At 39.7% G+C, this 15370-nt stretch overlaps 1 protein-coding gene across 1 annotated transcript in view; it reads right to left on the minus strand.

The window, feature by feature from the left end:
* esyt2a (extended synaptotagmin-like protein 2a) overlaps nt 1–15370 on the minus strand; it is a 186687-nt gene that overhangs the window by 73935 nt on the left and 97382 nt on the right. Inside the window, exons 11-14 of the mRNA XM_034182715.1 lie at nt 9993–10075; nt 9526–9574; nt 7834–7923; nt 7562–7657 (exon numbers count right to left, since the gene is read on the minus strand). Coding sequence (XP_034038606.1) covers nt 7562–7657; nt 7834–7923; nt 9526–9574; nt 9993–10075 — 318 coding nt within the window. The remainder of the gene's footprint in view (nt 1–7561; nt 7658–7833; nt 7924–9525; nt 9575–9992; nt 10076–15370) is intronic.

Genomic DNA, 15370 nt, shown 5'->3' on the forward strand with positions numbered 1-15370 from the left:
AATGGGGTCTAATAAACATGTTGATGGTTTGGATGAAGTAACTAATGAAAATAACTCAGACAGACCAATCGGAGAGAAAGAGTCTAACCAAATACCGGCATCACTGAAAGCAGCCAAAGATAACGATACGTCTTTGGGATGGTTATGAGTAATTTTAGGGGGCAGAAGTGAGCTTCCCACAGTCAATACAAACTGCATGATTTCTTTAAAAGGGAAATGAAAATGAGTGAGTTTACAACAGTCGCATCTATTTTTGTCAAATTAGGATCCGTTAATCTGTACAAACTTATTTAAACTGTTTTGAAGTATGCAAAAATGTGTATGACAGTAAAGTCAGACACAGTTATCCAGTTATAAACGTTATCCAGTAATAAACAAATTTTCAGATGTAGAGCATACCGCTGTTTTTACTGGACACAATTACGTTAGCATTTAGCGGTTTCTTTATTAACGGATATTAAACTGCTAATGCCAACACAGTTATTGTTAGCATAGGTGGTCACGCTAACCCACTCATGCAAACTGTGATTAAACTTTGCACTTTGTTTCAACCATGCAGAGTATTTTCTTTATTACAGGCTGTCAAAAGTCAAATGCATCACAGACATCATAACCTGTATAAATCTGGATTCCATCAAGCCAGTATTTCAGATCAGTACTGATCCAAATTTTCCGAAATCACTGTGACGAATATCGGAAATTAAAATAAAGCAAAATCTGATCCGATCTTCAGTCATGTCAAATATTTATTTCACAGTTTATTCTGATGGTTTGTAAGATAGCTAGGTCAGCAGAGTACATCCAGGTACTCTATAGACATATTTGTTGTTTTAAAACAGGGAGTGTATCAGTATCAGCACATCCTGAAGGCTCTGGTAATGGTATAAATGGACTGCATTTATGTAGCGCTTTTCCATCTGCATTGGTTGCTCAAAGTGCTTTACAATTATGCCTCATATTCACCCTGATGTCAGGGTGCTGCCATACAAGGCGCTCACTACACACCGGGAGCAATAGAGGATTAAAGACCTTGCCCAAGGGCCCTTAGTGATTTTCCAGTCAGGCAGGGATTTGAACCGAGGATCTTCTGGTCTCAAGCACAACACCTTAACCACTAGACCATCACCTCCCCCGTTCCAAATGTGAAAAAGTGGGATTGCGTCATTAGTAACAGCACTCTCCACATCCAGATATCCACAAAGACATGTCTACAGACACAAGACATTCCCCTGCAGTGGAACCCTGGCAACAACAGGTTTTGGTTTTAAAAACAAAAATAAAATTTTATTTGCCTTTTGAATTTTGTTGAAATTGCATGGACATGGTGGAAATTGAAAGTTATCTTGTGTTTTTGCCACAGAAAGTAAAAACACAGGTACAATACAATACAGATAATTGGATAATCAGTGCATGGCATGACTGTGCAGCGTCAATACTACTGGGTTAGTTGTAGTAGTACTATACTACATTGATCCATTGATACACTGGTATTTGTCGCTGTGTGTGTCTGTGTATATATATATATATATATATATATATATATATATATATATATACACACTTTATGTGTGTGTGTGCGCATTTCTTGTTTTTATAGTATAACGGGGTGGGTATTTATAACTTTGTTTCTGCCCACACTCTTTTGGTTATACAGGTATACATTGTTGAGTTGTTTTGAGATTTTGTTATTGTTGATTTGTGTGCCGAATAAATTTATTCATTCATTCATCCATTGTTAATAGTACTGGGTTAGGAGTCGTACTACTAGAATACATTGATGCATTGTCAATACAACACAGATAGGAGTATACTAGTACAACCCCAATTCACCACTTCGTGAACAACTGCATGAAAAAATAGTCCACCAATTTAAGAACAATGTTTCTCAGTGTTCAATTGCAAGGGATTCCGTCATCTACAGTCTATAATATAATCACAAGATTCAGGAAATCTGGAGCACTTTCTACACGTAAGTGGCAAGGCAGAAAACCAACATTGAATGCCCGTGACCTTCGATCCTTCAGGCGGCACTGCATTAAAAACCGACATCAGTGTGTAAAGGATCTCACCACATGGGCTCAGGAACACTTCAGAAAAACATTGTCAGTTCACACAGTTTGTCACTACATCTACAAGTGCAAGTTAAAACCATGCAAAGCAAAAGCCATACATCAACAACATCCAGAATGCCGCCACCTTTCTCTGGGCCCGACAGACGCAAAGTGGAAAAGTGTGCTGTGGTCTGATGAGACCACATTTCAAATTGTTTTTGGAAATCATGGACTCATGTCCATCCAATTGGAAATGGAAAATGACCATCCAGATTGTTACCAGTGCAAAGTTCAAAAGCCAGCATCTGTGATGGTATGGGGGTGTGTTAGTGCCCATGGAATGGGCAATTTACACATCTGTGATGGCACCAACAATGCTGAAAGGTACATCCAGGTTTGGAGCAACACATGCTGCCATCCAAGCAACATCCAAGCCACATTCTGCACGTGTTACAACAGCATGGCTTCGTAGTAAAAGAGCGCGGGTACTAGACTGGCCTACCTGCAGTCCAGACCTGTCGCCCATTGAAAATGTGTGGCGCATTATGAAGCACAAATACAACAACGGAGACCCCGGACTGTTGAACAACTGAAGTCGTACATCAAGCAAGAATGGGAAAGAATTCCACCTACAAAGCTTCAACAATTAGTGTCCTCAGTTCCCAAACGCTTGAGTGTTGTTAGAAGGAAAGGTGATGTAACACAGTGGTAAACATACCACTGTCCCAGCTTTTTTGAAACGTGTTGCAGGCATCCGTTTCAAAATGAGCAATATTGCACAAAAAAAAAAAAAAAAAGTTTATCAGTTTGAACATTAAATATCTTGTCTTTGTGGTGTATTCAATTGAATATAGGTTGAAGAGGATTTGCAAATCATTGTATTCTGTTTTTATTTACATTTTACACAATGTCCCAATTTCATTGGAATTGGGGTTGTATAATAAAGTGAGGAAATAAGTATTTGAACACCCTGGGTTTTGCAAGTTCTCCCACTTCAAATCATGGAAGGGTCTGCAATTTTCATCTTAGGTGCATGTCCACTGTGAGACATAATCACAAAAAAAAAAAAAAAAAAAAAAAAAATCCGGAAATCAGAATGTATGACTTTTTAAATAATTTATTTGTATGTTACTGCTGCAAATAAGTATTTGAAACCCTACCAACCAGCAAGAATTCTGGCTCAACAAGACCTGTTAATTTTTCTTTAAGAAGCCCTCTTATTCTGCACTCTTTACCTGTATTAATTGCACCTGTTTGAACTTGTTACCTGTATAAATACATCTGTTCTCACACTTAATCAATCACACTCCAACCTGTCCACCACAGTCAAGACCAAAGAGCTGTCTAAGGACACCAGGGACAAAACTGTAGACCTGCACAAGGCTGGGATGGACTACAGGACAACAGGCAAGCAGCTTGGTAGAAGACAACTGTTATGATTATATATTAGAAAGTGGAAGAAACACAAGATGACTGTCAATCTCCCTCGGTCTGGGATTCCACGCAAGATCTCACTTTGTGGGGTAAGGATGATTCTGAGAAAGCTCAGAACTACACAGGAGGACCTGGTCAATGACCCGAAGAGAGCTGTGACCACAGTCACAAGATTACATTAGTAACACATGATGCTGTCATGGTTTAAAATCCTGCAGGGCAGCAAGGTCCCCCTGCTCAAGCCAGCACATGTCCAGGCCCGTTTCAAGTTCACCAGTGACCATCTGGATGATCCAGAGGAGGCATGGGAGAAGGTCATGTGGTCAGATGAGACCAGGATAGAGCTTTTTGGAATCAACTCCACTTACCATGTTTAGAGGATGAGAACAACCCCAAGAAAACCATCCCAACCATGAAGCATGGGGGTGGAAACATCATACTCTGGGGGTGCTCTTCTGCAAAGGGGACAGGACAACTGCACCGTATTGAAGGGAGGATGGATGGGGTCATGTATTGCAAGATTTTGGCAAACAACCTCGTTCCCTCAGTAAGAGCATTGAAGATGGGTCATGGCTGGGTCTTCAGCATGACAATGACCCCAAACACACAGCCAGGGCAACTAAGGAGGGGCTCCGTAAGAAGCATTTCAAGGTCATGGAGTGGCCTGGCCAGTCTCCAGACCTGAACTCAATAGAAAATCTTTGGAGGGAGCTGAAACTCCAAACCTGAAAGATTTGGAGAAGATATGTATGGAGGAGTGGACCAAAATTCCTGCTGCAGTGTGTGCAAAACCTGGTGAAAAACTACAGGAAACGTTTGACCTCTGTAATTGCAAACAAAGGCTACTGTACCAAACATTAACATTGATTTTCACAGGTGTTCAAATACTTATTTGCAGCAGTAACATACAAATAAATTATTAAAAAATGCTAGGAGTATTAGTACTATAATGCACTGTCCATTGTTCATACTATATAAATAGGAGTATTAGTATTATAATACATTGTTCATATTACATGGATAGGAATATTAGTACTAAAACACATTGTCTATTGTTCATACTATATGGATAGGAGTATTAGTACTATAATGTGTTGTCAATTGCTCATACTAGGGCTGCCACAATTAGTCAACTAGTCACGCTTACGTCGACTATCAAAATAGTCGGCAACTAATTTAATAATCAACGTCATCATTTATTTTTTTAAGCTTAGTTTTTCTCTCAAAACTGCTGCTGTATCTGTCGCTGTCTTTCTGTCCTTTACGCACAGACGCAACAGTGGTAATCCGGGTCAGCTGTGATGTCTTTGTTAAAGTTATCCCCAAACAATATCATAGCTAGAACGGCATCGGCGCACAAAGGTTGGGAGCATTTTAACCAAATTCAAGAGAAAAACATTAAATGCAAAATCTGCGATGCAAAACGTGCCTTCCACGGCAGTACAATGTGGATGCGGCAGCATCTGAGAAGGAAACACCTTGTGGCTGATTCTGACGAAGCAAGAGTTGTATTTTTTTTTCCTCAGAATTGAGTGATTCCATATTTTTTTTTCCCTCTGCTTGGTCTAAAAAGTAACCGTTACTGACTGCCACAATTTTTTTTCCTGATTTCTTATAGTGTTTCTTAAAGCCAGAAAGTTGCCATTTGAAATGACTTTAGTTTTGTGTCATGTCTGTGATCTGCTTTTTTCTACAAAATTAAACAACTGAATGAACATCCTCCGAGGCCGGTGATTCCATAATTTTTGCCAGGGGTTGTAGTACTATAGTATATCCATCATTGTTCATACAATATGAATAGGAGTATTAGTACTATAATACACTGTTCATACTACATGGATAGGAGTATTAGTACCATAATAGATTGTTCAATCATAACAATTAGGAGGAGTTGTACTATAGTATATCCATCATTGCGCTGCGGTGGTTTGAATCATATTTGTCTAATAGATTACAGTTTGTTCATGTAAATGGGGAATCTTCTTCACAGACTAAAGTTAATTATGGAGTTCCACAAGGTTCTGTGCTAGGACCAATTTTATTCACTTTATACATGCTTCCCTTGGGCAGTATTATTAGACGGTATTGCTTAAATTTTCATTGTTACGCAGATGATACCCAGCTTTATCTATCCATGAAGCCAGAGGATACGCACCAATTAGCTAAACTGCAGGATTGTCTTACAGACATAAAGACATGGATGACCTCTAATTTCCTGCTTTAAACTCAGATAAAACTGAAGTTATTGTACTTGGCCCCACAAATCTTAGAAGCATGGTGTCTAACCAGATCGTTACTCTGGATGGCATTTCCCTGATCTCTAGTAATACTGTGAGAAATCTTGGAGTCATTTTTGATCAGGATATGTCATTCAAAGCGCATATTAAACAAATATGTAGGACTGCCTTTTTGCATTTACGCAATATCTCTAAAATCAGAAAGGTCTTGTCTCAGAGTGATGCTGAAAAACTAATTCATGCATTTATTTCCTCTAGGCTGGACTATTGTAATTCATTATTATCAGGTTGTCCTAAAAGTTCCCTAAAAGCCTTCAGTTGGTTCAGAATGCTGCAGCTAGAGTACTGACGGGGACTAGCAGGAGAGAGCATATCTCACCCGTGTTGGCCTCTCTTCATTGGCTTCCTGTTAATTCTAGAATAGAATTTAAAATTCTTCTTCTTACTTATAAGGTTTTGAATAATCAGGTCCCATCTTATCTTAGGGACCTCGTAGTACCATATTACCCCATTAGAGCACTTCGCTCTCAGACTGCGGGCTTACTTGTAGTTCCTAGGGTTTGTAAGAGTAGAATGGGAGGCAGAGCCTTCAGCTTTCAGGCTCCTCTCCTGTGGAACCAGCTCCCAATTCAGATCAGGGAGACAGATACCCTCTCTACTTTTAAGATTAGGCTTAAAACTTTCCTTTTCGCTAAGGCTTATAGTTAGGGCTGGATCGGGTGACCCTGGACCATCCCTTGGTTATGCTGCTTTAGACGTAGATTGTGGGGGGGTTCCCATGATGCACTGTTTCTTTCTCTTTCTGCTCCGTATGCATCACTCTGCATTTAATCATTAGTGATCGATCTCTGCCCCCCTTCACGGCATGTCTTTTTCCTGTTTTTTTTCCCTCAGCCCCAACCAGTCTCAGCAGAAGACTGCCCCTCCCTGAGCCTGGTTCTGCTGGAGGTTTCTTCCCTGTTAAAAGGGAGTTTTTCCTTCCCACTGTGGCCAAGTGCTTGCTCATAGGAGGTCGTTTTGACCGTTGGGGTTTTTCATAATTATTGTATGGCCTTGCCTTACAATATGGAGCGCCTTGGGGCAACTGTTTGTTGTGATTTGGCGCTATATAAGAAAAAAGTTGATTGATTGAGTTGATCATTGTTCATAAAATATGAATAGGAGTATTAGTACTATAATACACTGCTCATACTATATGGATAGGAGTAGCAGTACTATAGTATATCAATCATTGTTCATACAATATGAATAAGTGTTAGTACTACAATACACTCTTCATACTATATGGATAGGAGTATTAGTACTATAATACATTGTTCATACAATACAGATAGGAGTAGTAGTACTATAGTATATCAATTATTGTTGATATACTATAGTATATAAACAATTATAGTGTATCAATCAGTACTCCTCTCCATATATGGAGAGGAGTATTAGTACTACAATAAATGTCCAGCGTTAATAGTGGGTTTTGTTGTAGCTGCTCAGAGCATCACTGTGCAGAAATATCGTACCATTTGGTAATTCCCGGAAAACCTTCAGACCTGCTGCCAGTAGGAGAAATATAGGCTGTCTGAAGACCTTGTACTAAAATAATTTAAATAACATCTTGACGAATAAAACATCTCGTCTTTGAGCTGAGAGGCGGTGAGCAGGATTCAGATTAAGCAGTCTGCATTCTTCAACCTCAAAGATGAGTCGAAGGAAAAAGCAGAAAAGTCCAGAAAGATCGCTCCACAAAGCAGACAGGCAGGACATAGAACCTTCCATGTCTCTCAGTCATTCTATAATGTTTATATCTGCAGATGTTTCGTGCGTTTGGAGAGACAGACTCACCGACAGACTTCTGGCCGAGTCGAGGAAGACAACGAGCAGAGCAGATGAGAGGCCATCGTCAGTGCGACAGCGGTTCTCTCTGATGCTCATCATTGCCTGAGAGACAATTAAAAAGTGGGGTCATAGGTCAGGGGTCAACATCATAACACAAAACATGCACCAAGCGCTCTGCACATGCACCATTAAAATGATTTCTTGTGCAGTTTAGAAATGGCATTTTGCAGGCGATTCCGCTGGAGCCTATTCTGTAAGTGTACCAGGAAGTACTGTACCTGGTCCAGGTTGTCTGGGGTGGACATCGGTGTTAACCAGTCCAGCTGAAGGTGCAGCTTCCCTGATGACACTTCATCCAGAGTGAACCACTGAACACACAACATTCACCATTTTGTAACTGACAATTTAAAATAAAAAGCGACAGACGCACAGAACAGAGTCTGACTTAAAGGGCGTTTGCTTTGTTTTGCATTTTAAATGCGATATTCTTTTCACTTTCACTTCACTTTTATTTTCCTACTTTATCCAGTTCTGATTAGAATTATTATCATCCCTGTATTAAAAAAATATATATCCAGAAATTAATGCAAAAAAGCAGAATTATTATCATCCCTGAATTAAAAAAAAAATATGTCCAGAAATTTATGCAAATGAACCAGTTTTGTATAATGAGAATTTTTTTTTTGTTTAGTGTCCAAAAGTACTGAATAACAATAGCAAAACAAAATGCCTTAATATAGCACTGATTCACATTTCAAAAGCAGGGTAGGGGCGAATGGCCCCTCAGTGACTGAAGTAATGGGCCATTTTCTCAGACACCAACAGACCTGTGTGGAGAGGAATCAAATAAAATAAATATTTCAAGATTGATAGTGTTTTCAAGTGTTATATGTGGTGCTGGTCTGGTGTGCTTGACTGTGGTGGAAGATGATGCCTATAAACCACCTACATGTCACACATTATTATATCTGTCCACTATAATTTCCGAGCTTACAAATTTTGATTTGTAAGCTCGAAAAGAAATAATGCACTGAATGTCTCTGATTAGCATAATTACAATGATAGGTGCAGCTCTCCTTTGAACAAAATCAAAATTTTGTCAATATTGATGATGCAAATGACGGCATCTCATAAAACATCACTCTACAGATTTAAAATCATCATAGGCAGTGTCGCTATTCTGCAAACATTCGACCCATGAAATACTAATTCATACAAAATATCAACTTTTGTAATTAGCTTGGTGACATAATCATCGTGTACTGCTGCCAGTGGCAGGAAACTCGCATGAACATATCACGCAGGCGGACGCATCGTATGAGGAAAGAGCTTCATTAGAAACTTGGATTTTAGGTTAATGCTTCAGAAGTAAAAGGAAAGTTATGATGATGGGAACCAGGAAAACTATGAGGGAAAAGTTCTGCCCCAACGCAATTATTTCAACAGCAAGCAAGATATTGAAGTTAAGCTGATATGTCAATAAAAGTTTACTCATTGATGGATCACTCCATAAATGGTTTTTGCCTGCAGCCTCAGGTACACTCAGAATTGCCTTCATCAAATACGTGCACAGTAGTCAGTACGCAAATGATGGCTTCCCTCACTCGTCTCCTTGAACAGTCACGTAGTTGTCTGTTTTGGGTGGTGATGGTGATTGGGGGGTTGGTAGTGTTTTCCAATTTGATAAACCTTCTTTTATGTGATTAAGTTTCATTTAATTAATTGTTGCTAGTTAATCTCTTTTTCATTTGCTGTATTTGATGAATTTATGTATTTGTTTGTGAAAGCTGGTGTTAATCCTGAACAGAACAATTAAATATCAATGGATCATTTTATACTAGTTCCAGTAATTCATCTGTATTTCACTCCAGGAAAAAAATTTCCCATCAGCCACTTTGAATGTTTGAGTCCAAATTGAAACCGGCTGCTGGATACTTGACAGAACTCAAAGAAGAAAAATAATGCCTTACCTCATCGACCTTCTGTTCCTGCTGGAGCTCAGCCACATTCAAATTCAGACTGAAACAGAACGCCAGAAACACGAGATTATCTCCAAACTACCCATACGAAAGACAGTTTAAGACATTTTACTGTTGTAATGTAACGTTTGTTGGGACAGCAGTTTAAAAACATTCTACTGTCCTCGGTTTACAAAAATAATAAATAACGATTTAATTTAATAAAGATTACAATTTTACACCTGCTGTTAGTTGAGAGACAGTAACACATAAAACTGCAGTCACGTTTGGTTTGACAGCAGTTTAAAATCATTGTTCCATCCTTGAAGTACAACAATTTAAAACATGGTTTTAAGTAATAAAATCCTCACATTTGAGAAACAGATCAAACAATGTTTTCAAGAAGTTCTTTTTTAATCCAGATGTCAGTTGTATCAAGGTTTGGATCAATAAGAGGTGGAGTCGGTTTGAGGACACACCTTCCCAGAAAGTCATCTTGGTCCGTGTCTTCATCAAAAAGCTCAATCTCCAGATTTTGTTCTGGTTGATCGTACACCAAAGCCTGAAAACACAAAGAATCGCAAGTTAAAACTAACAAAAAACACACACACACGCCAGCGTGTCCACAGCAACTCTCTGTCATATTTTTATTAACCAATCAGCAATGGCATGCAGAGACATTGTTCAACCGCTTCCTGATACTGCAGTTTCTCAACTGTTCTTTCCATCTTTCCTCAAGATTATCCTTCACTCTCAGCCAATGATAGAGGCCGGAAAATATCACATGGTCCTACAGCGTCATTGTTTCTCCCTGCAACCGGCTCCAGCGTCTGTCAGTGTGGGATTCTTACTGAAACATGCCGATAAAGGCCCACCAACCTGAAAACTGTTTCATTTTAGTTTTTACTCTTCTAAATCATTGTGGGAAAACACACACGGAGGCATTATCATTTCAGAATCTGCAGTACAATTTTTTTAATTGTTCAACACAGCAATTATGGACTTTTTTGAGACATGCACTTTGGAGTTTTCAACACTGAAGGACTTTATTCAAACAACAATTTATCAAACACACAAAACATCCGGCTGACATGGGGAAGTGATGATATTTTACAAATGTCCTCTTTTGCAATGTACCACATCCTTCCCATGCAACTCCCACTGAGTGGTGCCGCTGAGCTTGGTAGCCCAGTTTCTAACACCAAAACAGTTTGTGCACATGAATTCAATTGTACTTTCACTAAAGATTTGACATTTTAAAAACATTTCATATTTTCAGTTTGAGAGGCAAATGATTTATTTTATATCCCCACAGTGTTCTGAAATATATGTCTCACAAACAGAAAGCTGAGACTGTCATGAACATTAATAACACATGGGCATTTTAATATATGTAATTACCTTAAAAGGGGAATTACTGATGATAAAGTGACCTGGATGTGCCAGCAAGTCCCAGAGGGTTAATTAACAAGTATACCAAATAAAACTACATCTATCTTTTCTTCCAGTTATACATAATCATCATACAAACATGTCAATACAACCAGATAGTAAATTTACCCAAATCTGTTTATATATATATATATATGTGTGTGTGTGTGTGTGTGTGTGTCAATAAACAAACATACACAAAACCTGGATCACCTCCAAAACTCAATGGAGTCTTCCATGCCCTAATATCTAATATCTATCTGTGGTGCAAACTTGGTGAAAATCAGTGAAGTAGTTTTGACATAATCCTTCAAAGACTATATAAAGTGAAACTTGATCAAGAATCTGGATCCAGATCATCTCCAAAATTTAATGGAGTTTTCCATGCCCTGATATCTATTCGTGGTGAAAATTTGGTGAGAATCCGTGAAGCAGTTTTGACGTAATCCTTCAAAGACTATATAAAGTGAAACTTGAACCACAATCCGGATCCGGATCCAGATCACCTCCAAAATCCATGCAGTAGTTTTGATGTAATCCTGCTAACAGTCAGACAGACAAATAAACGCAGGTCATTTTATTATGTCCTTGGCGGAAGTAATAATAAACACATACACACAAAACCCAAACAGAAAAATCAGGTCCAAGTAAATGTGAGAGGTACATCACACAGTGAACACCCCACCCCCCATACAAATGCTCTTGTCTATATAGCAGAGATATTTACATTGATATCATCAAGACACGGCTTCCATGTTCTTTCAAAGGTATTAGTTTTTTAGTGAGTGCAGGAGACAGGTCAAAAGGTCCAGAGGTATACGAGGTCTGTGAGAAAAGTATCCGACCTTTTTATTTTTTTCAAAAACTATATGGATTTGAATCATGTGCGCTTGCATCAGATAAGCTTGAACCTTCGTGCGCATGCGTGAGTTTTTTCACGCCTGTCGGTTCCGTCATTCGCCTGTGGGCAGGCTTTGAGTGAGCACTGGTCCACCCCCCTCGTCGGATTTTTATTGTCAGGGAAATGGCTGAGAGGCTGCCGCTTTGCTCCATGAATTTTTTTTCAGAAACTGGTAGAGACAGCCAGTTGGAAACCATTCGAAAGATTCAGATGGATTTCGGTGAAGATTCTGTCGGCGTCACATGGATTAAGGAGTGTTAAAACCTTTTTAAAGACGGCCCACAGCGGCAGAGGGCGCGTGGCGCACTGAGCGGCCATTGACAGGCTGGAACGACCAGATCATTTCTAAACTGAACGCTGTGTTGATCCGGGATATCATGCGACTACCACAGAAATGGCAAGAGAGCTGGACATAGCACTTTTGCGGCACATTCCACTGTTACAGGAGACTTTGTAATGAAAGACATGCGGAGGATTTTGCGCATTGGCATGGAGCCGCTCATTGCGCGCAAAAAACCCCCAAAAAAACCCACCTCCGTGTTGGAAACCATTCAGAAGATTCAGACGGCTTTTGATGGCTTTTCAGTTGAGTGAGTATCCGAGAAATTGTTTAACAGCTGGGCATGTTCCAACTTGTCCTGTGAGACTTCCAACACGGAGGTGTTTGTCCAGCGGCTGTGTCCTGACGCATGAATCCGTCCGCACGTCTTTCATTACAAAATCTCCTTTAACAGTGGAATGTGCCGATAAAGTGCTGATCCCGACCTCTTCTGAAACTTCTCTGCTAGTCACATGACGTCCTGCATCAACAGAGCCTTAAATTTTGAAGTGATCTGCTCGTTCCAGCCTGTCGATGGCCGCTCGGGGCGCGGTGCACCCTCCGCCGCCATGGGCCGTTTTTAATCCAGTTTTAATGGTCCTTAATCCGTGTGATACCGACAGAATCTTCACCGAAATCCATCTGAATCTTTCGAATGGTTTCCAACTGGCTGTCTCTAACAGTTTCTGAAAAAAATTCATGGAGCAAAGCGGCAGTCTCTCATCCATTTCACTGACAATAAAAATCCGACGAGGGGGGTGGACCAGTGCTCACTCAAAGCCTGCTCACAGTTGAATGACGCAACCGACAGGCGTGAAAAAACTCATGCATGCGCAGGAAGGTTCAAGCTTGTCTGATGCAAGTGCACATGATTCAAATCCATATAGTTTTTGAAAAAAATAAAAAGGTCAGATACTTTTCTCAGAGACCTCATATATTCCATTATTGTTCTATGCCATCCCTCAATTGAGGGGGCTTTATCTGAAATACAGTGTTTAATTTAGCTGGTGTGGGTTTCTTGACATATTCCCTCTTTGATGTACTTAACCTTTTTTCCAATAAAGCTTGTTGTTCCATATTTTTATGTCTTTTGGTAGCAATATAGGATCTAATTAACCCCTGGCATAGGCCTTAGGGGTCTTCCAGAGTAGAGATGGCTTGTTAACAGAAGGGGAGTTAATGGAAAGGAAATGCCTAAATTCTTTAGTGAAATATGCTCTGAATTTGTGATCTTTTAAAACTGAGGTGTCCATTCTCCAGCTCATGGGTTTTTGGAGAGTTTGTTTGTTTGTTTGTTTTTTTGAAAGGTAATGTCCATATACACTGCCACATGGTCTGATATTACAATATTTCCAATTGAGCAGGAGAGATTCTACAAGCTGTTTTGGGGCAAGAAAATAATCAATTCTTGGGTAATATTTGTGAGGGAGAGAAAAAAGGTGAATTCTTTATCGGTAGGGTGAAGTGTTCTCCAAACGTCCACGTATCCAAAGTCCTCGCAAAGACCAGTGAGTGATTTGTTTTAACCGTTTTGATGGGGATAAGGTACTTAAAGGAAATCTATCCATCGAAGGGTTCATAAGGTAGTTAAAGTCACCTCCTACAACAGTGTTTCCAACCACAAGACCAGATAACTGGCTAAATGCTTCTGTCAAAAATTTAGGGGATGACATGGAGGACAGTAAATATTTAAGAGAGCAAAGTCCTCTCCATGTAAGCACGTACTTTTCTTTAACATATTTTAACACTTTCACTGGTAATTTTTTCTTAATGAGTATTGCCACCCCCTGCTTTTGGTGGTAAAGGATGAGAAATAAACTTGGTCAAAGCCACACTGCTGCAACCTCGAATGCTCCTCATCATTCAGATGTGTTGCAGCATAGTGATGTCAATCCTTTCCTTTTTTAAAGATAACAGTATTTTTTTCCGTTTGATGGGTGGGTGGCTTCCATTAATATTCCACGTGCATAGTCTCAATGTGTCACAGGTCATAACATTTTTTATGAAAAAGGTTTAAGCTCCAGAATATATTAAATTCTCCACCTTGATTTTTGTACCTGATTGTAACCCACTTTAAAGACAAAAAACAAACAACACACACTACAAATAAAAGTGCCAACAGCACTGTTAGAGGAAGCTTCCTCACGTGATAACCAGGGGATTACCATGACCTTCTCCACAACTGGACACAAACCCAACTAAGTTCTCTTGCAATTCCAAGCCCAAAGAACACAACCTGAATGATATTAATAGCCACCTTTAGACAAGAACCAGAACGAGCAGACCAATGACAATGAGAACGAGACGACAAAGAAAAAAAAGGGGGAAGATGATCCTCCTCTCCCCACAAAACAAAAATAAATAAAATAAGATACTCTCTGCAACATTGTCCAACATGCTATCCCGCAGTCATCATGAATGTAGGAATGTAGAATGTAAAATATTAGGGCAGATATTAACATTTGAAATTGTTAAGTTTGTTCACATATAAAACTGATCCACCCATTAAAAAAAAAAAAAAAAAAAAAAAAAAAAAACTTATTTCAGGACAACATTGTCCTTTGGATAGTTAACCTGCCCACAAGCATAAACAAATCAGCTGGTGGCTCACGTTTAGATCATCTGAGAGTGTCAACAAAAGGCGTGGCTTAAGCTCCCACATGGATTATTTTCAGCGTGGCTGGGTAGACCATCATATATTTCGCTCCAATATCCTGCAGCCGTTTCTTTACATCATCAAAACCTTTTCTTTTGCACAGGAATTGCAGCTAACAGATCCTGGAAAAACATGATGTTTGACTCCTGGTACCTTACAGTCCCGCTGCATCTTGAGGCGTCCAGCACCCTCTGTTTGTCAGCAAAGTTGTGCAACCTAATTAGGACGGGCCGTGGTCGCTGGTTCAGGCCCGGCTTTGGCGCTAGCATGCAGTGAGCTCTTTCAATTTTCACACGGCCAGCTTTCCCCTCCAGCCCGAGCAGGCTGGGTAACCAACTCTCAAAAAACTTTGTGGGATTGCTACCCTCTGCATCTTCTGGTAAACGAATAACGCAGATATTTTTTCTTCTACCTTTGTTCTGGAGATTATCGATACACTTGGCCATGCTTTATATTTGGGTCTCAAGCACCTGGATCCACCTCTCTGCCATCTCAGAAGTATGTTCAGCTGCAGAAACCCTGTTCTCTGCCTCGGTAGTTCTCTCCTCGA

Source organism: Thalassophryne amazonica, chromosome 12 (genome assembly GCF_902500255.1).
Source record: "Thalassophryne amazonica chromosome 12, fThaAma1.1, whole genome shotgun sequence".
In the NCBI taxonomy this organism is placed as follows: domain Eukaryota; kingdom Metazoa; phylum Chordata; class Actinopteri; order Batrachoidiformes; family Batrachoididae; genus Thalassophryne; species Thalassophryne amazonica.